General features: G+C 45.2%; 1 protein-coding gene across 1 annotated transcript in view; it reads right to left on the bottom strand.

Annotated features, from left to right (window-relative positions):
• SLC6A7 (solute carrier family 6 member 7) overlaps positions 1-24,315 on the bottom strand; it is a 73,493-nt gene that overhangs the window by 7,351 nt on the left and 41,827 nt on the right. Inside the window, exons 10-14 of the mRNA XM_066589189.1 lie at positions 20,947-21,059; positions 20,728-20,859; positions 12,643-12,742; positions 11,617-11,717; positions 2,572-2,739 (exon numbers count right to left, since the gene is read on the bottom strand). Of these exons, the coding sequence (XP_066445286.1) occupies positions 2,572-2,739; positions 11,617-11,717; positions 12,643-12,742; positions 20,728-20,859; positions 20,947-21,059 (614 nt within the window). The remainder of the gene's footprint in view (positions 1-2,571; positions 2,740-11,616; positions 11,718-12,642; positions 12,743-20,727; positions 20,860-20,946; positions 21,060-24,315) is intronic.

Below are 24,315 nucleotides of genomic sequence, written 5' to 3'. Positions count from 1 at the left end.
TGAGGAACGAGCCGCACTACAAGTCACATTTCCATTGTGATTCAGAAAATAGCAGAGCGGTGACAGAAGGCTCGCTTCATGTGTGGTTGCCTTAGAAACTGAGAGCACGTAGATCTGTAATGTGAAGCTTCTACGAGCGGCAGGGGTAACAGTGTATGGGCCTGACTGAAAGCACGATACCTGCCCGCTCATCCCGTGTTCCTCGGAGCTTCGTGTTTTTGACATTCATCATTTAGGTCTCAGTCACGACCCACAAAAAACAAGGTGCGCAAAAAAAAAAGGCGCAGTGAACACAAATGCCAGCGCTCGTCCAGGCGCCACTATGCTCCGTGCAAGCGGGAGTAGTTGCACCTACAGTGATCTGAATCTGCCCTCAGGGCTCTTTCACACGAGCGGATATACAGCGATGGCGTTTTTACGTTTTCACGCCCGCTCCATATAAGTGCCTGAATGGGTGTTTTTCCGCGACCACAGCCAGCGTTCTCTCGACCATTCACATGACCGTGAGCGTTGTTGTTAGAGAAAAAAATACGCCGCACCCCGGAAAACCCTCGCTCTGCCAAAATCCTCGAGATGCCTTCCAGCGCGTATATAGAGGCACCTGCAAGCTGTTCGAGGCGTGGGACGTTGCAGAAATGCCTCCCCCTCCCTTCTCTTTCCCTGCTCTCACAGGAGTCTATACACAATGAGCGCTGGAATCTGATTGGTTGCCTTTACTAGTTTTGCTACATCTCCGCTGGTGTGTTTATGATGTGTGTTATGTGATGTGTTGTTCTATGTGGTTTGTGTAAATACGCTGAACGGACACCCTATTAAACCCCCCCTCCCCCAACCCCATATAGTAGCGAGTTGAACCCCTTTTGGCTTTTAGAACTGCAGCAATTTATCGCGGCTTCCATCCACAAGTATCAGAGGACCCAAGATATGTGCCAAGAAAACCGTCCCCGCACCATTACTCCACCAGCCAGAAAGGGGTCATCCATTCGTGGAACAGGAATCTGGATCCATCTGACCAGAAGATCTTTTTTCACTGCTCAGTGATGCACGTTTTGGGCTCTTTTGCCCGCTGGAGTCTGGCCTTTCTGTATCTGTGAACTGTAATGGCGCTGGAGCTGGTGGTCTGCTGTTACAGCCCATCCGTGGTAAGGAACAGTAAGTTGTGCGTTCGGACACGTAAGTCAGTGCACCAGTATTGCATTCGGCTGCAGCTTCCTTGACTGCAACGTCTGTTCATTAGAATGATTCCTGACATCCCCCCCTGACCCCTTTTTGTGATGCTTATTTTACAATCATAGGATTCCCTTTCTTTGGATGTTTTTCTCGATCGCGCCATTCTCTGTATACTCTCTACATTGCTGTATGAGAAACCCCCTGTGGTTGGCGGTGAGACCCGACTAGTCTAGCACCGATGGCCGGGCCTCATTGGGAGTCACTCAGATCGTTAGATTTTCCCATCCAATGTGGCTTCACAATGAAACTGATCCATGGAAAACTTCTCACGTGATTTTATTCTGCACTCTGGGGTCACGGCTTTAAATTCCATGCAGGGAAGCTCCAATTATGAAAGGATCGGGGTCTCTAATTAAGTGGCCAGTCTGGATATATATATATATATATATATATATATATATATATATATATATATATATATATATATATATATATTGCATTTATTGATGTATTTTATGCTGTAGGCTTCTGGCATGAGGTCAGACTTCTGCTGTTGATATAACGCCACTATATAGTGATATTATGTAAGCACTGTATGGCAGCATTATTTCAGTACTATATGTCAGTATTTGGATAGTGCTATACCATGCCACTCAGTTCAAGGTATACAGAAATTACTTGGACTACATGTGTAGGAGGTAGATACAAGAGTCTAATACACGCCGGTCTTGTACATGAACACGTTAACCATTTAACTGCTAGCTATGTCCTACGAAGGCAGATATATGAATATATATATATTAGCCTAGGCTGATGTAAGGAACACATGACAAGGTATTTACACAATAGAATACATATATTATGACTATAACACTGCCTAAACACTATATTCCACTTAAGGCCTCTTTTACACGGGCGACAGTGATATCGCCACAAGGAAATCGCGGTGATATCGCACCTGCGTTCCCGAGATTTTTGTGCGATATTGCTGTGTTTTCTCGCGATTTTCCAGTACGCTCTTGCCGCGATGTTCTCGCCAGAAAGAGAATAGGACTTTTTAATATTAAAGTCGCTTTGAACGAAAACCATGATTCATGTGATGCGATGCAACAAAAACGAAGGCTCCATAGGGAAATATGGGCTACAAAACATCGCAAATCACAGCAATGTAATCATTGCGCAATTTTTTTTTCATGCAAGATAGCAGCAGAGAAAACATGGCTAATGTGAAGGAACCCTCGGGAAGGCACTGGCGTCACAAACATGCGTTTTCTCGTGCTATCACATCGCGGCAAAATCGTACGATTTTGTCGTCCGCGTGATGAAAGCGGCCTAAAGCTGACGTTCCTATAGCTAGCCATTCTCTGTATTAGTGCCGGTGTAGAGTTCTATGTTACTTACTTCCCAGAGCGTTCCTTCTTCCTTTAACACCGCCACCAGCATTCCGATGGGGATCATCATGCAGGAGAGAAGTCCCATAAGGATTCCCAGCGCCTCCGACCAGTAGGGGAACTTATAGCTTCCATACTGGGATGGCTGGTATTTCAATATGCTGTACGCCAGAAGACACTGCAGGGAAAGGGAAGCAATGGATTAGAAGCTTCTGAACGGGACAGACGAGATCACTCATGCCAAATGGTTTCGTTTTTATTAGTGGTATTCTTGACCGTTAATAGTACTGGCAAGAAACGATAGGGCAGGACCTATCCTTCTCGTACATAGGTAATACTACTGCGTTTCCCCGAAAATAAGACAGTGTCTTATATTAATTTTTGTTCAAAAAGGTTTAACATTTTTACATGTATGGCTGCCTGGACACTATTTAAATTGACTTTTTTAATTAACTGTTAGCAGGGCTTAATTTTGGAGTAGGGCTTATATTTCAAGCATCTTCAAAAAGCCTGAAAAATCATTTTGCATCCTCAAAAATTCTGGAAAATCATGCTATGCCTTATTTTCAGGGTATGTCTTATTTTCAGGGAAACAGGGTACATGCAATAAACACACAGAGGACTCTTCTTCCTGCTTTTTCTCCCCCAAACTCAAGCAGAATAGCGTGGCATTTGAAAAGTACAAAAAAAAAAAAGATTTTTGCTTTGTTTATATGCAGAATGGGACTAAGGCCACTTTATCACGGACGACGCCATTTTCTGACGGCGATATAGCAGCAATATCGCATCATGGTCATATCACGCACGGTTTTGTAGCACACTTTTGCTGAGACTTTCGAGGAGGGCTTAAAATATAAGCCCTACCCCCAAAATAAGCCCTAGCTGCATAAGAAATTTTAAAAACACATACTGTACCTGTTCAATCTGCTGCATCTTCTCTGCAGCTCCCCGATACTTGCTTGTAGTATTCTCTCAGCACTTCTTGGTCAGGAGTTCAAATTCCCCGCCTGCAGGAAACGCTGGCTGCGATTGGTTCTTGAGCGCTGCTGCTCGGCCAATCAGAGCCAGTGCTTCCTGGAGGCGGGGAATTTGAACCCCTGACCAGGAAGCACTGAAAGAATACTACAAGCACGTGTCGGGGAGCTGCAGAGAAGACGCTGTTAGGTGATGCATTAGTTTTTTTTTGTTTTTCTATGCAGCTAGGGCTTATTTTAAGGCTTTGAAAATAGGATTTCCTGCTGTAAAAGTTACATCGCACCGTACAAAAATCACGTTTTCATGAGATGAAAGGAACACTCCATAGAGACAGATGGGCTACAAAACATCGCAAATCGCAGTAATATTTAGCAACCCGGCCTACAAATGTGAAGGAACCCAGTGGAAAGCACGGGCTGCACATACATGCGATTTGAAGTGCGGTCGCATCGCGAGAAAATCACACGACTTTGTTGCCCTTGTGAAACCGGCTTGAAGCAAATCCATGTAGAGGAAATAAAGTGCTGCGGATATTCTGCTGTCACTGTGCTGTAAGGGCGCTTCTGGATGACTGTATTGGCAATACAGTCCAGTAATATACGCAAAAGTGCATCATTCATGGTGCAAATGCGTAGCCCTTACTTGAGCGTTTTTGTGCATGCGCTTGTGTGAAGGAGCCATAACTATAAAATGCGGTGAAAGGGCCCCAAGGGTGGCTTTAAATGGGACAACTACCGTGTTTCCCCGAAAATAAGACAGTGTCTTATATTAATTTTTGTTCCAAAAGGTTTAACTTTTTTACATGTATAGCTGCTTGGACACTATTTAAATTGACTTTTTTAATTAACTGTTAGCAGGGCTTAATTTTGGAGTAGGGCTTATATTTCAAGCATCCTCAAAAAGCCTGAAAAATCATTTTGCATCCTCAAAAATTCAGGAAAATCATGCTATGTCTTATTTTCAGGGTATGTCTTATTTTCAGGGAAACGGAGTATCAGTAGTCACTGCATTAAGCGAATGTAAGGGACATGACCCGGGTATGCCAGAGTCACATCTGCTGTGCCCTATCCCAACCCATTACTGTATACCCCCAATGATACACTGATATTTTGGCCATTTTATTTAACCAAATATTCCGGTAAGTGCAAATTAAACCATGTCTGTGCCTCTTCATGTGTATATTATATGTGTGTATGCGTCTTCGGATCTATTTCACAGCCTGAAGAAGAACACCGAGTTGGTCTGAAAGCACGCAATAACTTCATGTATTTTTGTTAGCCATTAAAAGGTCTCATATCTACCGTGTTTCCCCAAAAATAGGTCCTACCCCGATAGTAAGACCTATCGGGTTTTTGGGGGAGGCTTGAAATATAAGGCCTTCCCCCGAAACTAGGACCACAGAAAAAAAAACACAAGCGCTGCGATAAGCTGCGTCCTCCTTGTCTCACAGCGGAGCTTCTGCTGGTGACGGGGCTTTGAATACCCGGCCTCTAGCAAAGCGAGCGCTGTGAATGGCTAATTGAGTTCCGGCAGCCAATCTCAGCCGGCGCGCGATCAGCCAATTAAAGCCATTCAGTGATGTAATTCAAAGCCCTGTCACCAGTAGAAGCTCCACTGTGAGATGAGGAGGACACAGCTTACCGCAGCGCTGCCGCCACCGACCATTGGGAGGCATTGGGATACCGCGGAGCAGGTGAGTATAAGGCCCCCCCACCCCCACCCAAAAAAAAAAGACACTGTGCCCTTTTTGGGGAAAAAAAATAATATGAGACAGTATCTTGTTTTCGGGGGAAACACTACAAGATTATGGGGTTTATCTTACTGAGAACAATCAGATTGGTCTCTACTGGCAACACCGTACCAAACCGTTTTGCTTTTGAGCTAAAAGAATCATAGAACCCGCCCCCAACATGTTTTGCGACTGTAGCGTGTCCTGGGGGTCAGGTATATCAGTCAGGTTTTCACACCCGGCCGATATATGCTGCCCCTCTCTCCGAGGGGAGGACGCGGGATGAAATTGGAGATAGTACACGGAGCTCCCACCGCCTCTCTGCCCCTTGCCACTTTTTGCAATGGGAGGGGCAGGACGGTAGCGGAGCCAAGTTCTGCCCCGTCGCGCCCCCCTCCCATTGCAAGCAGTGTTAAGGGGGGCGGAGAGAGGGCAGGTAGGGGGCGGAAGCTCAGTGCACTAGCTCCCATTTCATCCAAGGTCCTCCCCTCGCAGAGAGGGGCAGCGTATATTGGCCAGGCATGAAAACCCGACTAACATACGCCCATCTGAATAAGTCCTAATGGTTACTGGTGGATCTGTGGCTTCTTGGCTCTGACAGACGGGAGTCCTTACAGAGATGGTGCTGTGTCTAGCCTTGTAAAGGCTAGTGGGTCTCTGAGTCGGGAGGTGGGCAGCTAGAGGCAATTGGGAAATTGGGTCTCCTGAGTCAGTTGGTGGGTGGCTGGAGGAATTTTGGATATTTCCCTTAAATGGCGAGGCAACAGATTTTTAGGCCTCCAAGGACCTCCCCTTTTTTGTGGTGAATGTTAATGATTATGGTTGAATTGGGTTCATTAAATGTTAATTTTATGTAATTGTGTTTGTAATACAAATGGCTGCTGTAGCCAAATAATCCACAGAGATAGTAGGTGATTGTCGTTATTGGGGAATAGGAGGTGGAGGTCGGTAGTGGGTAAAAGGTTTGAAGGCAACAGTTGGGAACGACTCTGTTATACCTGCTTAAAGCAGCCAGCTGTATTCTTTTCCCAGCGTTGCACTTCGTGTAACACCCTCACCCTCCCTTATTTTGTCGCTTCCATTGAAGTCTATGGGAGGGAGCTTCCTGCATATCTCTGCAAAAGATAGGGCAAGACCTCTCCCATGATCTGTTTATACCCGAGACTGCGACGGTAACAAGAGGGCATCCGCTACGTCTAGAGGAAAGCAGGTTTCATCACCAACACAGTAAAGGGTTCTTTACTGTAAGAGCAGTGAGACTGTGGAACTCTCTGCCTGAGGAAGTGGTGATGGCAAAATCCATAGAGGAGTTTAAAAGGGGACTTGATGTCTTTCTGGAGAAGAAGGACATTACAGGATATAAATCTTAGGTTAATTGTTAATCCGGGTATACAGGCAGGTAGGAACTATTAGGGGCTGATCCAGGGAACAGTCTGAGTGCCATTAGGGAGTCGGGAATGAATTTTTCCCCCAAAAGGGCTAATTATCTTCTGCTCTTGGTTTTTTTTTTTGCCTTCCTCTGGATCAACAACACAGGACGATAAACAGGCTGGACTAGATGGACATTGTCTTCATTCGGCCTTACGAACAGTTATGTGCCCCAAAACTGTTTATCTGAATGCATACATTGGAATTCCATGCTTCAGATTGTTGCAGTTTTTTGTTTGAAGCAGCTAAATACCTGTGTGAATAAGGCCCTAAGGGGTTAGAAAGATGTTAGAGTTTTCCAACCACAACATCAATGTGAATGAAAGCTGTGCCCTCTGTAACTCTTTAGCCAGATGATTTCAGTCGGTAGAATTAATTCTGCCCTCTAGAAATGTACCGTTTCAGCCCTGTTTATTGATTGTGTCATTCCTACTTACCGCTCTAAACCAATTATAATATGTAAATTCACCAACATTATACAGGAAAGGAATATGTTGGATTTGCAAATTCACTGACTGCAGGGAGCGGGACATTAGCATATAAATAAATAGAAGTATAAACCCCATGATAATGGTGTGAACCGCAACCCTAACAACTGCCGAAAGGTGATATTTGTGTAACGCGTACACCGATTTTCTTCTATTGATTTTTTTCATCTAGGAGCGAACTGCGTGTGAGAATTTGGAGCCTCATTGAAATCTGAGATGTAACAAAGGGGAAGCCTGGCCGCAGTAAAATAGATTGGACAGAGAAGAGAGATAGTTATGAGATAGATAGATAGATAGATATGAGATAGATAGAGAGATAGTTATGAGATAAAGAGATAGATAGAGAGATAGACAGACAGAGATAGATGGATAGATATGAGATAGAGAGATAGTTATGAGATAGAGAGATAGAGAGATATGAGATATGAGATAGAGAGATATGAGATAGATATGAGATATGAGATAGAGAGATATAAGATAGAGAGATATGAGATATGAGATAGAGAGATATGAGATAGATATGAGATATGAGATAGAGAGATATAAGATAGAGAGATATGAGATAGAGAGATATGAGATAGAGAGATATGAGAGAGATATGAGATAGAGAGATAGTTATGAGATAGAGAGATATGAGATAGAGAGATATGAGATAGAGAGATATGAGATAGAGAGATATGAGATATGAGATAGAGAGATATGAGATAGAGAGATATGAGATAGAGAGATATGAGAGAGATATGAGATATGAGATAGAGAGATAGTTATGAGATAGAGAGATAGAGAGATATGAGATAGAGAGATATGAGATATGAGATAGAGAGATATGAGATAGAGAGATATGAGAGAGATATGAGATATGAGATAGAGAGATAGAGAGATATGAGATAGAGAGATAGAGAGATATGAGATAGAGAGATATGAGATATGAGATAGAGAGATATGAGATAGAGAGATAGATATGAGATAGAGAGATAGAGAGATATGAGATAGATAGAGAGATATGAGATAGATCGATATGAGATAGATAGATCGATATGAGATAGAGAGATATGAGATATGAGCTAGATCGATATGAGATAGATAGATCAATATGAGATAGAGAGATATGAGATAGAGAGATATGAGATAGATAGATAGATAGATAGATAGATAGATAGATAGATAGATAGATATGAGATAGATAGATAGATAGATAGATAGATAGATAGATAGATAGATAGATAGATATGAGAAAGATAGATAGATATGAGATAGATAGATAGATATGAGATAGATAGATATGAGATAGAGAGATAGATAGATAGATAGATAGATAGATATGAGATAATGATAGATAGAGAGATAGATAGATAGATAGATAGATAGATAGATAGATAGATAGATAGATAGATAGATACAGATAGATAGATAGATAGATAGATAGATAGATAGATAGATAGGAGATAATGATAGATAGAGAGATAGATAGATAGATAGATAGATAGATAGATAGATAGATAGATAGATAGATAGATAGATAGATAGATAGATATGGAGATCCAGTGATTCTATTCTTACTAAGCAGCACTCGGTGGAGGATAAAAGGAGGTCAGCGCTGGAGATGAGCTGAGAGCACCTGACTAGTGGTATCCCTTCTGTCCAGAACATCAGAGCCGGCAGCAGACATACAGTAACTCACATTATCTAACGCTGCTGCATTCCTGCAAATTATAAAGTGTAAATGATGCAATTAATCAATTGTCCACAGCGGGATGTATTTATAGACAGGCTGTTATGTGAGTCCACAGAGGAGGGGTCTCCAGCCCCCCAGGGGCGCAGCAAGCTGTCACTGACCCTGGCGCAGGGGTTTCCCTTGATATTTATGCTTCATGATCGCCACAGTCAGATGTTTTCTTAAAGCGGCTGAATCACACATAAGACCAGGCCGCATTGTCTGCAATGTGGGTCGCTCACACGGCGATTTGAAGGGCTTTAATAGGACTTTCATAGAGCTGAATGAGCCCTTTATTGCAGGTCATTCAGCTGTCAAACGTGTTCACAAAAATAAAACATTGTCATGTGACCTTTTTAATCGGATTCCATATGAAGGGCGGTATTGTATAGATGCAATCGGGGTCTGACCCGGTCTGTACGCAGTGCACGTTTTTAACATATGCCCTGCCCATGCATATAGGACATGGCTCCCAGATTAGGGATTGCTCACATGGCAGAAGCATCCAAATCTACGGCTTTTTGACGTGGTTTGTGATGCGAATCCATGGGCAGATTTAGCCCTGTCCGCGGGCAAAATCCAGATGCGGAATTCCAATACAGACAATCGCATTTCCGCATCGAGTAGTGATATGTCACTTCTTGACACAGAAACTTGCGGAAATACAATTTTACGCATCGTAATTCAGCATGCGGCCGTTCCCCATTTACATGTTTTCATGCCATTCCTGCTTTTCCCACACGTTATTGCTTACAGTCGGTTTCTATTCTCTTGCCTTGGGGTCCTTTTACATGAAATGATTATCATTCAAAAAATCCTTCGATAATGCGAATTTCTGTAAACACGGCCAACGATTAAACGATAAACCATAACTCCCTCAAGTAATACAGACCCCCGACCAGACCCCCTAAAGTAATATAGACCTCAGACCAGAACCCCTAAAGTAATACAGTCCCCAGACCAGAACCCCCTAAAGTAATAGACCTCAGAACAGACCCCCTAAAGTAATACAGACCCCCTAAAGTAATATAGACCTCAGGCCAGACCCCCTAAAGTAATATAGACCTCAGGCCAGACCCCCTAAAGTAATATAGACCTCAGGCCAGACCCGCTAAAGTAATATAGACCTCAGGCCAGACCCTCTAAAGTAATATAGACCTCAGGCCAGACCCTCCAAAGTAATATAGACCTCAGGCCAGACCCCTTAAATAATATAGACCTCAGGCCAGACCCCTTAAAGTAATATAGACCTCAGGCCAGACCCCCTAAAGTAATATAGACCTCAGGTCAGACCCGCTAAAGTAATATAGACCTCAGGCCAGACCCTCTAAAGTAATATAGACCTCAGGCCAGACCCTCTAAAGTAATATAGACCTCAGGCCAGACCCCCTAAAGTAATATAAACCTCAGACCAGACCTAAAGTACTAAACGCACCGCACTGATGAGGAGTGAGTAACCCAATGAAGCTCCCAGTAGAAAGCCCTGCTCATCATGATGCAAGTGGGTAATGGTAAGCACACAGCTCTAACACAGGCCATTGGAGCACTGAAGGACAGCCCTGCCCTCTGAGTGATGTAGGCGGTGATACGGCCAGTGGACCATTGATCTAACCCGGATCATGAGAGCGAGGGTCTAGAGACTGTATCATCATGGGCACTAGGCATGTTCTATTAGGAAACCACATCATAGTAGACGTTAGGCCCTGTTGTGTTTTTTGGGATTGTGTGAATTTAAATCGTTACAGGTAGAGTGCCTCCCGTGGTGTTTCCGCATGTATGATATATACAATAAAGAGTTTGAGTGTGCTGCAAAGATTTGCCTTGCCTCTGACGATCCATTTCCACACCATTTAGAGCACCTCACCTTCATTACATTGGCGCAGTAGACAGGATGTCATCCCCAGTGCCAACCAGAATGCAGCAGCCAAACCTCCGTAGACAATGGACTTTCTGCAGACTGTTATTGTTACCAAGAACAGGACAATGAGGGGGAAGTGTGAGGTGGTGGAACAGCTCTTCCACTGAACAGGAAGGAGTCAAGTCTTGCCAGTCATGACATGGGCAGGAGTTGCCCCGCTGGCAGCTGTGTCATAAACGCTCAGAGTATGGCCTTACGCATGATGGCCCTACACACCGGATGGGTTGGTGACACAGCTAGCATGTCACCTCCCTACAGATCTAGCCCAAGACAGAGCGAGAGTCTGGAGCTTCTCACATAAGAGACTGCATCCTTGTGGGCGCTAGGCCCATGTGTTATTAGAAGCTGCATTATGGCAAACTTTAGGCCCTGTTGTGTTGTTTGTGACTGTGTGAGTTTGCAATGCTACCAAGTAGAGTGCCATCCCATGGAGTCTACATGTATGATATGTACAGTAAAAACTATATACAGTACCTGTGTGTGGCAGAAGACAAGCCCCACCCTAAGGGGGGATGCCCATCACAGCAAGTTATCCCCTACCCACTGGATAGGGAATACCGGGCTGATTGGTGGGACCTCCACCAATCCCAAGATTTCAGCTCTGGCACATCCCACAGTGTGGACAGCAGAGGACGTGCACTTCTGTTCCATTAACTTCAATGGGACCACCAGAGATAGTTGAGCTCTTGAACTTGGCTATCTCCGCAGTCCTGGTCCCGAGTCTTGTGGACATTCTTGGAGGGCAACTAAAGTATGACTTTAACGGTATTGTAAACCGTGCAAAAAGGAGCAAAATTACTCACAATTAAGGTGACTGGTGATAGGAAGGCCCAGCATGCCTTAAAGTATATTCCTGGCTTAAATCCCAGCATCATCTGGATGTCCCGGCAGAAGCTCTTCACTCCTGGACAAGTAAAATATTACACAAACAATTAAATGCCTTTTTAATGACTCCGCTGATGTAAAATTGCTAATTGCAGTTCTGTCTTTGGAGCTGAAGCCATAGACAAGCCCCCCTGGAGATTCTTGCACTTGCGTGGTAAGTTTTGTTAAACTATCTCATTGGGATTAAGTGCGGGAGTTTGATCTGTTTTGTTAGCATCTATCCAAGACCACCGAGAGGAACATAACAATATACCGAGATCTCCAATGAACTGATTATGTGATTAGAACGGCTGGTATACCGCCAAACTATTGAACTATGAAAAAAGAGAGAGAATACTTAATCTACTCTACTACATTTTGGTTTTACCTTAAGTCACATCCCTTTTACAGTAAGCCATGTCCTCTGTGTCCCCTCAAGGTAATAGTGCTTGTTAGTGACCTACCCACGTAATGGTCCCCCCTTACTTTCCCTCTCACAGTAACTGTGCCTCTCCATGACCCCCTCACAGTTATAATTGCCCCTTTCAATAACAATGCCCCTGCATGCTGGCATCTCAGTAATAATGCCCCTTCATGCCTCCTCAGTTATACTACTGCTTGCCCTTAGTAATAACTCCCCCACATGCCCTCTTAATAATAATGCAGCTATAAGGCCCCACTCAGTAATTATATCACCCCGTGCCTCCCCAGTAATGCCCCTGCATTCACTTAACGGCCGCCACATCCACAATACAGATAAGAAGACTGGGGTCAGGTATGCGGGGGTCACCGGCCGGGCACAGGGTCGGATTCCATTGTGGGACTCCGCATGCGGAATCCAACCCGCCTGTGTGCAGGCGGCCTAATGTATATTTCAGAACAGATCATTACTTTCCACACCAAATCATAGCATTTTTTATACCAGATGGACATGAACATGGAAAATGATAGATATCAGGTCTTACCGTAAACTCTGGAAACCGCAAGACAGAATGTGATGACTAACACCAGAAGACCAAACCCTGCGCTGTAATCATCCAGTAGGACCAGCCAATACATCCCGCCCTAGGACATACAGATAAAACATCTGGTATACACAGTACAAGCAGTCACAACATTTTTAGATTGTTCTTAGTAACTCAAGCAGTGGTGGTCCACATGGAGGTCCAGAGGTGGAACATGAAGGTCCAGAGGTGGAACATTAAGCCACAATGCAAAATCTGTAACCAGCCCCTGCCTACCATGTGCCATCTATAAACCTGGCCTCCTTGTATGTGTTAGGGGTTCTTTGGCCCCCCTAGGGCACACAGGTTGGGTGCCACTACTAGCTCTACACACCTTCTAGCTAGACACCACCAATGTAATGAATTGAGGTCTTATGAGGTGACAGTTTGAGTGTCCACTTGCCATGACTCTTATCATTATCTTCTCACTTATCTCTGTTCTAAAGGTAGGTTTACATAGTAGGTTCAAACTAGTACATATATTTAGACTTCTTCCAAACCTTGGATGCTATCTGTTGTAGTACCTTCTACACTCCGCATTTATTAAACAAGTCTAATCATCTAAACGTAGGCTTCCATCTCCACAACATTTCTGTAAATGTGCCTGCATTGCCAATCCCTAATTATCTAAAACGGATAGTGCCAGTCCCCATTTATCTAGGTCCAATTACTGTTTCAATGCCCATTTATGTAGAACTAATAATGTTAATTACGATTTATAGTGCCAATCCCTATTTATCTAAAATTTACTTACAACTAACAGTCCCAAATCCCTATTTATTTGGGACTAATAGTGCGAATCCCCATAGCGTTTTTACGTTTTTAATTTAGCCACGCAAAGAACTCACGACCATCTGAAGAATTGGTTTCCAATGTATTCATTCAGACAAACAATGTCCAATCGAAAAAGCACATAAGTGAGTGAAATCACCATCGAAATTTCATGTCTTGCCTTATCTTTCGACCGACGAGTGCTAGCGGCTCCATACAGGGGCGTAACTAAAGGCTCAGGGGCCCTGATGCAAAAGGTGTGCTGTAGAGATGAGCGAACGTACTCGGATAGGCACTACTCGTCCGAGTAATGTGCCTTATCCGAGTACCGCTGTGCTCGTCCTGAAAGATTCGGGACGCGCTGCGGAGCGGGGAGCTGCAGGGGAGAGCGGGGAGGAACGGAGGGGAGATCTTTCTCTCCTTCTCTCCCGGCCACTCTGCCCCGCTCCCCGCTGCGACTCACCTGTCAGCAGCGGAGCGCCCCGAATCTTTCTGCACGAGTACAGCGGTACTCGGATAAGGCACATTACTCGGACGAGTAGTGCCTATCCGAGTACGTTCGCTCATCTCTAGTGTGCTGCCCTTCCCCCCCCCCCCCTCTATCTGTATCTGTACCCATACCCATACCTAAACCATGCTGCACAGAGACATAACTTGAAGCTTCTGGGCCCCAATGCAAAACCTGTAACCGGGCCCCCAACTATAATGCTTTATTCATAGTACTGGGTTCCCTATATGGAGAAGAGAGGCCTTATGGGCCCCCTAAGGCTCCTGGGCCCGGGTGCAACCGCATCCCCTGCACCCTCTATAGTTACGGCCCTGGCTCCATTGACTCCTATGAGAGTCTATAGAAGCCATCAGAAAAGAGAGGGTAGTGAGTTTAGCAGCGACTAGCGCTAAAATTGCTTACCGGTAGTTCTGCCAACTGTGTCAACCCCTATTTATCTAGAACTAATAGTGCCAATGCCCATTTACCTAGAACTAGTAGTGCCAATTACCTTTTACCTATAACTCATAATGCCAATCCGCATTTACCTAGCACTATGGCCTCCTTCAACCCAGCCGTGTAGGAGTCATCCCTATACGCCGGTCCCAAGACCAGATAAATGGGGAGGGTTGACAACCTTTCCTGTAAAAACTTTGCCTTGGAAACCCTATGAAGAAGCTTTCCAATGATTCAGATATGGTATGTGATGGCAGCCTCCCCCCCTCCAGTCCAAAGGAATTTTCTACATGCTGCTGGGGAAGAGCGAGGTGTGAGTACAAGTAGTCGGGGTTTTGCTCCTGACACAAGTGGGGGAAACCCAGCTGCTGATGGGCCTCATGACAAGACTTGACATTGATGTTCTTGCAATTAGTGAATTGCACTGGAAGGGTAATGGATATTTTCAGTCCGATGACTTCACATTGCACTATGCCGGACACGAGGATATCAAGAGGAATGGAGTAGTCTTTATTACAAACAGGCAGACCTCAAAGGCAGTAGAAAGTTCTAGAACAATCAACGACCGTATCATTGCTATCCGGATACATGATAAGCCAGTGAACAACTAAATCTTACAGGTCTATGCCCCAACGACGGATGCCGATGAGGAAACCATTGAAGATTTTTATGCCAACGTCCAGAAAACTCTGAATGAAGTTCCAAAGGAGGACCTGATTTACAATTTGGGCGACTTCAATTCCAAAGTCAGCAGCAACCATCACAGGAGGATTTGGGCTTAGTGAAAGAAATGCAGCCGGTGATCGCCTGGTACAATTTGGTCAAGAAAACTGGCTCAGTGTAGCAAACACAAGGCACCTCCCAATGGCCTCCATCGAAAACCAGATTGATTACATCCTGTGTAATCATCATTGGCCAATCATTGCAAAGACAACCTTTCCTGGCACCGACTGCGGCACTGATCATGAACTCCTTGTAACTAAGATCAAATTCCGTAGCATTAAGAAAGGCGCTCCATTAAGAGAATTCAACACCCCTAAAGTCCCGCAATCCCACCAAATGAGATAGCAAACCGATTCGAAACTGCGTGACACATCAGAGACGCATCCAGAGGAACTATGGTGCGATATATAGCCCACAGTTATGGAAACAGTCAGTAAGCATCTCGCCTATAAGAAGCAGGAAAAACAACGCTATTGGTTGTCCGAGAATTGTCTCAGAATGGCTGATAGAAGAGCAGCAAAGGTGTCCGGCAACAAAGACCAAGTTCAGCAACTAAATGCCAATTTACAGCGAGTGTCAAGGAAAGACAAGAAAATGGACTGGAATGAGCATTGCAAACAACTCGATGCGGAAGCCATGAAAGTCCATATGCTAGGCCTGTTCTCACAGTCAAGATGGCCCGAAAACCTTTCATGGCACGTAACGGCACAGTCAAAGGCAAAAATTGGAAGGAACTGAATGACCAACAGAGTATCAAGGATAAGTGTAGAAATAGAAAATAATGGAGTGTCCGTGCTCCAGAGATGAAATGGGTACAATATAAATGTGTGAAGACAAAAATAAGAAGAGGATCGGTAGTGGACTTACCTGGTATGCAGCCTGTCAGAGGACAGGACTCCACACCAAAAAGGTCCACTTCCGCCTTATGAACCCTCAGGTTTATACCCCAATAATATCAGAAGAGCGGCAGAGGGAAGACATCCGGGTGTTCAGCCGAGATAGCAAACAGTGTGAGAGAGAAAAAACCTTTTTACCCTTTTGCGCTACTTAGAAACCTGTGAGTTAAATGTTATGGCGAGTCTGGTCATCTTTGCCTTCAGGCATATATCGGGTCTTATACAAGTGTGTATATTATTGGTAGAGATGAGCGAACGTGCTCGGCCACGCCCCTTTTTTGCCTGAATACCGCGATTTCCGAGTACTTCCGTACTCGGGCGAAAAAATTCGGGGGGCGCCGTGGCGGCACGGGGGGTAGCAGTGGGGAGTGGGGGGGAGAGGGAGAGAGAGAGGGCTCCCCCCTGTTCCCCGCTGCTCCCCCTCGCACCGCCACGCCTCTCCCCGCCCCCCGGCGCCCCCCGAATCTTTTCACCCGAGTACTGAAGTACTCGAAAATGGCGGTACTCGGGTGCGTAAGTACTCGAAACGAGTACGTTCGCTCATCTCTAATTATTGGATATTCGTCAATACAGAAATTAAAGAAGGAACCCTGCGATCATTACAAGCGGACCTGGAATGTGGGGAAATGGTTAATTCCAGATTCCCCCAGTGAAGTAAGTTTATCTTACCCTACTACACCCCAAAATTTAGCTCACAGGTTTCTAAGTAGCGCAAAAGGGTAAAAAGTTTTTTTCTCAATCACAAGGATAGGTGGAGAAATACTCAGAGGAACTATATGCCTGCATCCACATACCTGGAGCACTTCATGAGGTGGAGCCTGCAGCCTCGGAGCTCTTCATTATGGAGTCAGAAGTGGTTATGGCAAGGAAACAACTAGCCAAAAATAAAGCATCAAGCATAGACAACATACCGGCAGAGCTAGTGCTGCCAGTACCAGGGAAAACCATCACAGCGCTGTGCCAGGCAGTATGGGCATCCACACAATGGCCACAGGACTGGAAAAGATCTGTCTTCATCCCTCTACCAAAGAAAGGCGACTCCCAGAATCGCTCCAACTACCGAACAATGGCCTTCAGTCCGCATGGAAGCAAGATCCTTCTCAAAATTATAGAGGAAAGACTGAGATCAGTAGTGGAAGCGGCGCTCCCTGATGCGCAGGCAGGATTCCGGCGAGGACTCGGCACCCGCGACCATATTGCAACCCTGCAATGGACCATGGGGAAAGCTTGAGAATAGCGAAAAAATGGGCCTCTAACTGAATTTAAAGAAGACTAAAATTATGACAACTGCAAAAATTGGTCAAATTCAAGTCAAAATCGACGACGAGGTCATAAAATGTGTGCGAGACTTCATCTTCCTTGGCTCAGGCTGGAGAATCTATGCCAGAGATAAAATGCAGGACTGCATTGGGGCGAAGCGCGATGCTAAACCTGGACAAAATCCAGAAAAGTAGGGATATTGGTATAGCAACTAAACGCAGGATAACGCAAACCACCGTTTTCACCATAGCCATGTATGGATGTGAAAGCTGGACTGCGAGGGAAGCTGATAGAAGGAGGATTGATGCGTATAAGCTGTGGTGCTGGCGAAAGCTGCTGCGTATAACCTGGACAGCAAGAGTGTCAAACAGAGAAGTCCTGAATTGTATGAGACCTGATATATCACTGGAGGACAAGATAGCCAGGCTCAGACGCATGGATGACAAGATGACTGGGCTCAGACTCATGGATGACAAGATGACTGGGCTCAGACTCATGGATGACAAGATGACTGGGCTCAGACTCATGGATGACAAGATGGCCGGGCTCAGGCTCACAGATTTTGGCCATGTAATGTAAGCAGAGTCGCTAGAAAAATCTATAATGCTTGGACAGATCAGTGACAAAAGAAGACCCGACCGCCAAAGGACATGATGGCCGATACTGTCAGAGCTGATATACAACTGAAAGAAGCAGTGTGAAACCGAAAAACATGGAAGGAGCTTAGATTTAGGACCAAAACGGACAACAGCAACAACAAGACCTCCTTCACACGGGCCACAAAATAATGCAGATGCTAGCTGCGCAAAAAAAATTGCAGCTAGCACTGCAGAAAATCGAGCGGATGGACGATTTCCTGCTATCGAGCTTAATTAACGGTGAAATCGTACATTAACACAATTGGGAGCTGCGTATCTTAGCAAAAAAGTGTTGCAGCTTCGGGGGGGAGAAAGAAATAAAGTAAAGCCCTGGAGGAACGTCCTTCATCTCATCTTCCCGCTGCTAGGGAATTCCTTCTTCTCTCCTACAGGGGAACCACTCTCACCCCGCTATGGTGGAATTCCTTCTCCCCTGCAGGGCAACCCCTGCATCTGTGCTACGCGGTAATTCCTTCTTCTCCCATGCAGGGGAACCTCAGCATCTGTGTTGCTGGGAAATCACCCTTTTCCGGCCGCCTCTCATAGTCTCCCATAGGAGTCCATGGGGGCTGCTACAATTTACTGCAACAAGATAGGTCAGGGATTCCCCCATAGCAAGGAGAGAGAGGGCGGGGCTAGAGAGAGGGCAGGACTGGATGGGAGCCCCAACCTCTCTCCCCCTGCTTTCGGGGAAGACATCTAGCCCTAGCCCCCTCTCTTTCTGCCACGGGGATTCCCTCATTCTCCCCTGCAAGGGAATTCTTTCTCTTCCAGCTATGGGGAATTGCTCGTTCTCCACTGCCGTTCAGACTTCTTGCAGTGCACTAACGCCACTTCCCCTGAAATTCCTCGCTCAGCAAGGAACAATGTAAATGACTTGAAATGCCTCACTAGTGGCACCTATCAGTGCTAGCCGCTGTTAAACTCCCTCTGCCTCCCTTTGCCGGACGGCTCGCATAGACCCCCATAGGACTCTATGGAGCCGCTGGCATTTTGCCATCAAAAGATAGGACAGGTCCTATATTTTGATGCGATAGGAATATCGGCATTACAACATCGAACCTATGTCCTATCTTTTGATGTGATTTTTTTTTTTTTGGCACGTCAAGAAATCGTTCGTCTGAAGGAACCCATGGGAAACAATGATTGGGACATGGGAAACTATGGGTTCCAATAGACGCGATTTTTTGACATGCCTACTTTGCATTAAATTGACTCCTGTGTGAATGAAGCCTAATAGTGTCAGTCCCCGTTTATCTAGGATTAATTATTTTAATTACCATTTATGTACAGTTAATAATGCGGGTTACCAAATAATCTAGAACTCATAGTGTCAATCCCCATTTTTTTACCCTTCATGGTGGCTGCCTAGCTGCTGCTCCACAAGTCCTTAAATAGGTTGTCTAGGAAATAAAAACATGGCTGTCATCCAAGCAGCCTCTAGGAAACCCATCCTAGAATGTAACTAGAATGAGTAGAAGAGATCTTAGGAAGAGGAGAGAAGGGGTGGAGCAGCGGTAATGTTCACTGAGCATGACAAGAAAAAAAAGTCTGGTGTTAGGCTCCACCCCCACCCATGGCTCCATCCCCACCCATGGCTCCAGACCTACCCATGGCTCCAGCCCCGCCCATGGCTCCACCCCCACCTATGGCTCGACCGCAACCCATGGCTCCACCCCCACCCATGGCCCCGCTTCCTTCCTTTTAGATCTCATTAACCCATCCTAGTTACATTCTAGAATGGGTCTTTCAAAGGCTGCATGGATGGCAGCAATTTACTTGAGCGCATAGCATGATTAGATTCAGCAGAATGGCTTCTGTTTAGCTTTAATAACTAAATTGCTGTCTTCTGCAACGAGGGCCGGAGCAGGTAAAATCCCTCCCCCTCCCTTTTTTTCAGCTCCCATAGGAATCTATGGGAGCTTCCAGCGTATCTCATCAAAAGATAGGTCATGGCTTATCTTTTGCCACTGCGAGGAAAAATTGCGGCTTAAAATGGCCGACGTTTCGATGATTTTTAGCTGAGAGAAAAAAAAAATCTCCCATGTAAATGAATGCATTGGAATCAGATGCTTTACATGGTTGCGATTTTCAGGCGACATTTTCCTGCAGCTAATAGCTGCGGGAAAACAATCGTCTGCATAAGGTGGGTTTACACGGCCAGACATTCCGCCCGTTTACATGTACAGATCAGCAATATAGCATGTAGATCTGCATTTGTTTCACCGCGTGCGGCAGATCGCTACATGAGTGATCTCAACCGCCAACAAAGGAGCGTTCGCTCATCTGTCAGCCAACTGCAGGCATATTCACATGAGCCAATGATCGTGGACTGAAACTTTGACACAAATGTCCGTGCCCAATCAGTGCCCATGTTCGTGCCAATATAAAAGGGCCTTAGGTCTCCCGGCTCTCATTTCGTATTTTTAAGATGAACTAGTAAAAAAAATAAAGGAATTTGTAAAAATGTTCCCAGAACTGTAAATCAGGCTGAAGTGCAATGGCAGAAGCAGCCAGTACTAATCATTCTTAACCCTTTCCAATCCACTGTCTGACGTCTGAAGACATTCTGATTGAAGGCTGTACAGCTCCGATGACGAAAGACGTCCGACAGGGTATTCTTACTGTAGATTACTGGCCACTGTTGTCACGGGCCTCTCCAGCATGTCCCATACTGCAGTACTGGCTCTAGCCAGCAGATGGCGCCATTGTATAATGGCAGAAAGAGAAAGCCCCCTAGGAAACCTTGAATCGAAAATTGGATTGCTAAGGGTTAAATCTGTCCCGATAAGAAATGACATTATATAGGACTTACATCAGTTGTGAGGATCAGTCCCAGCAGGAATAAAGCTATGCAGATAATAAGAGAAAAAAAGGTTTTCTTTGGTCTGAGGTAGTAGGGGAACTCATCTGTGATGGCCGTCACTATGGTCTCCATGAACGCAAACTATGGATAAAGCAAAATGTACATTTTATGGATTTTTATATGTAACATCATAGAAGAGGAAGCTAGAAGTATATCAAAGAGACTTGCCTGGCTGTCTAATCCGAGGGTCAACAGCATAAAGAAAAAGAGGAATGACCAGAATGGTGATAGTGGAAGCATTGTCATAGCTTGTGGGTACACTACAAAGGCCAGACCAGGACCTAAGGAGGAAGAATACATAGGATGTGTAAATGTACAGCCGTGTTACTCATTAAGTGGAAAGTGGCTTTAATAGTAATAATTACAGATTAGCTTTGCCCCCAGAGCAGACACAATGGTCTGAAGCTTCCAGTTTGCTATAGATCACTTGTCAGCTTTGCTGTATAGACTGGGGGTGAATGAGCAGAGTTATCTTCATTATCATTAGAAGATGAGTAATGTCTCTTTTACACAGGATGACAGTGGGGTAAACGACTGATGTCACCACTAAGCTCGTTTAGACTGGCAGACTTCACCACTGGATCGTGAGCTTCTCGTTCAGCATTTCGCCTACTATATGAAGTGCTGAGCGTTTACACAGAAGGACGAGCCCGTGATCCAGCGATAATCAGTGATAATGTATAGTAAATAATGTCTTTGCATTTACCCTGGACGATTATCGCTCAATTTCATGTGTTTGAGTGAAATTTTGAGCAATAATCGTCCCATGTGAATGGCCCGTAAGTTAATGACAGCTGAATTAGGTTAGTGGAGGTCTAGATTAGGAACAATAGCAACAGTATGCACTGCATAGAGAAATGGGAGCATGTCCACACGGGGTGGAATTGGATGAGGACTGTCTGCAGTGGACATATGCGTCAAAAAGTACATCATTTGGTGCAGTGCACTGACAGCGGGCCGGATGATCAGCTGATGGATGGGGATCCGAAGAGGTGGACTCCTGTCCGCATATTTGGTATTTCAGCCGCACTTCAGTAGCGGTGAGAGATTCCAGCGACCTGATTGGTTGTTGCGTACACACCCCCCTGTGGAGATGTGCACGAGTGGCCGGCCCGTTAAATAAGCAGCAGCAGGGTCGTAGGAGGGTCGGCAACTAACCCAAACCCTAACTCTAAACCTAACCCTAAACCTAACCGTAAACCTAACCCTAAACCCAACCATAACCCTAAACCTAACCCTAAACCCAACCCTAAACCCTAACGCTAAACCCTAAACCCAAACCCTAACCCTAAACCCTAACGCTAAACCCTAAACCCAAACCCTAACCCTAAACCTAACCCTAAACCCTAACTCTAAATCGAAACCTAACCCTAAACCCTAACCCCCCCACTGGTCTCGTGAAGAAACACTCGTTCAGATCTCCAAAGGGGGGGGGGGGTGTACCCAACAATCAATCAGGTTGCTGGAATCGCTCACGGCTACTGAAGTGCAGCTGAAATACCAAGTATGCCTCCTGTCCATCAACTACTGATGACTAGAGATGAGCGAGCACGCTCGATAAGGTCAGTTACTCGAGCGAACCTCGCTCATCTCGAGTAATTGCCTTCTCCTCCGAGTGTGCTCGGGGGCCGGCGGGGGAGAGCGGAGGGGAGCAGGGGGAAGAATGAGAGAGATCTCTCTCCACCCCCCCCCCCCCCCCCCCGCCGCTCACCCCATTTTCAGTTAATACACTGGAGAAACTGAAAGGGACTACAAAAAAAATAACTCTCAGGAGGAGCCGGCACATTCGTGCCTTAAACATATAGACCATTGATTCTCATCTACAGTCCTAACATTGTATCGTTCCCCATAAAATAGTGATTAATAGATCGTTTAGTTCAGCTATAATCTGTTTCATTTTCAACGAAAACCTGCACAAATCAGAACACTTCTTGGCTGTAAGTTGTACTAAATGAGTCAGTCGATTAGTCAGAGGGGGGTTTTGCCAAGATGATCCATTTGCCAAGATGGGAGACGAAGTCTGCCAAAAGTGCAACCCAGGAATTCATGGAAATAGGCGTCCAAGTTATTGTAACTCCACCATGGTAAATATAAAATATATACAATGTAGTATATTGACTTAGACCGGCGTTTATACACCGATCTAAGTAATGTTTATGCCGCTGTCAATGTGTCAGATGTATGTAGAGGCGCAAGCTTCTTAGTACATTTGTCGTATCTGGTAGCCCCTCCATGCGCCAGACTGAAATCCATGGGAGTTACAAGCTGGCGTAGGTTTAAGCTACAATTTATGCCAGTTTCTGGTGTGAATTCTAGTAAATGTGACGGGCCAGGCATGGCCGCACTTGGAATGCTAGGCCCGCTCATTTTTTTAAATGGCAGCGGTGTTGGATATGCTCAACAAGTTGCAATATCGGCACATATGCCAAATTTGAAACTTTTTGATGCCACGAGTCTGGCACAGGCCGGATAGTACATATGCCACAATATGCCGATTAGTGAGGAGTGAAATTTTCAAAAGTTTTGTTCAGCTGGTTCATCGACTTGGGGCAGAAAGTTTGGTCCAAATTAGTTTGAACAGAACCTGAATTTCACCAATACCCCTGAAAAGATGAAGAAAAAGTAGAAGAGGAAGAAGGAGTGAAAAAAGTAAGAGGAAGAGAAAGAGGAGAAGAATTCTTATTTTAGTGGGTAAACTGCCTGAGGTTCAGGTTTATGCCAAACAGAACTTTTTGCAAATTTTGAACCAAAACAAGGTTTGACTGTTTCTATTCCCTCAACGGTAGTGCTGATAGTAAGTCTTGTGACAGCCCTACAGTCCATTTCTAGAGTTCAGCATGATGCTCTATATATAGTAGACCTCCCTTAAAGGTAATGTGAAATGTGTAAACCCCTGCAGCAGCTCGGAACCGCTCCAACAGCGACCCATATCCATCCGTAAGATTTTTTTCTCACAGCTCCTGACTTGCTTCTTCTTCTTCATGCAATCTTTTCATCTCTGATGTCACCCAGGGTTCTTCGCACACTTTTGGCTCCGCCCCTTTTCACGTCATAACTCCGCACCTTTTTCTTGCGCTAGCTCTTACCCTATTTCTTTTAATTTACCCATTTGGTTCCCACTGCCCAGTTAACCCTGTCATGCCAGGCCTCCTCCCTTGGCCCTGCATGCCTCATTCTGGCCCTCACTAGACCACTGGACAACAATTCACTAACTACTACTCTAAGCCCCACGGGCTGCCTGGTGCCACACAGACTTCAGGATACGAATATAATTATGCAGGGATAATAAACAGTTGGTAAATGTTGATAACTTTCACGTTTCCTCCCTCAGTCCTGGCTATCACTAGTTCACTATCACAAGACTTGGTGCACACTTTATGCCATTATGGTGAATGAACACAGTTACAATAACGTTTTCCATGCAACGAACTGTATCAGGTTTCTGTAAGAAGAACTAAAGGCCCATTGTCACGTCCGTGTAGAGCCCGAGCACACGCTCAGCATGGACACGGGGTGGTGATAACCACAATAGTACTG

This window comes from Eleutherodactylus coqui, chromosome 2 (genome assembly GCF_035609145.1).
Source record: "Eleutherodactylus coqui strain aEleCoq1 chromosome 2, aEleCoq1.hap1, whole genome shotgun sequence".
Lineage (NCBI taxonomy): Eukaryota > Metazoa > Chordata > Amphibia > Anura > Eleutherodactylidae > Eleutherodactylus > Eleutherodactylus coqui.
The sequence above is the reverse complement of the archived record's forward strand: the minus strand, read 5'-3'. Positions and strand labels throughout refer to the sequence as shown.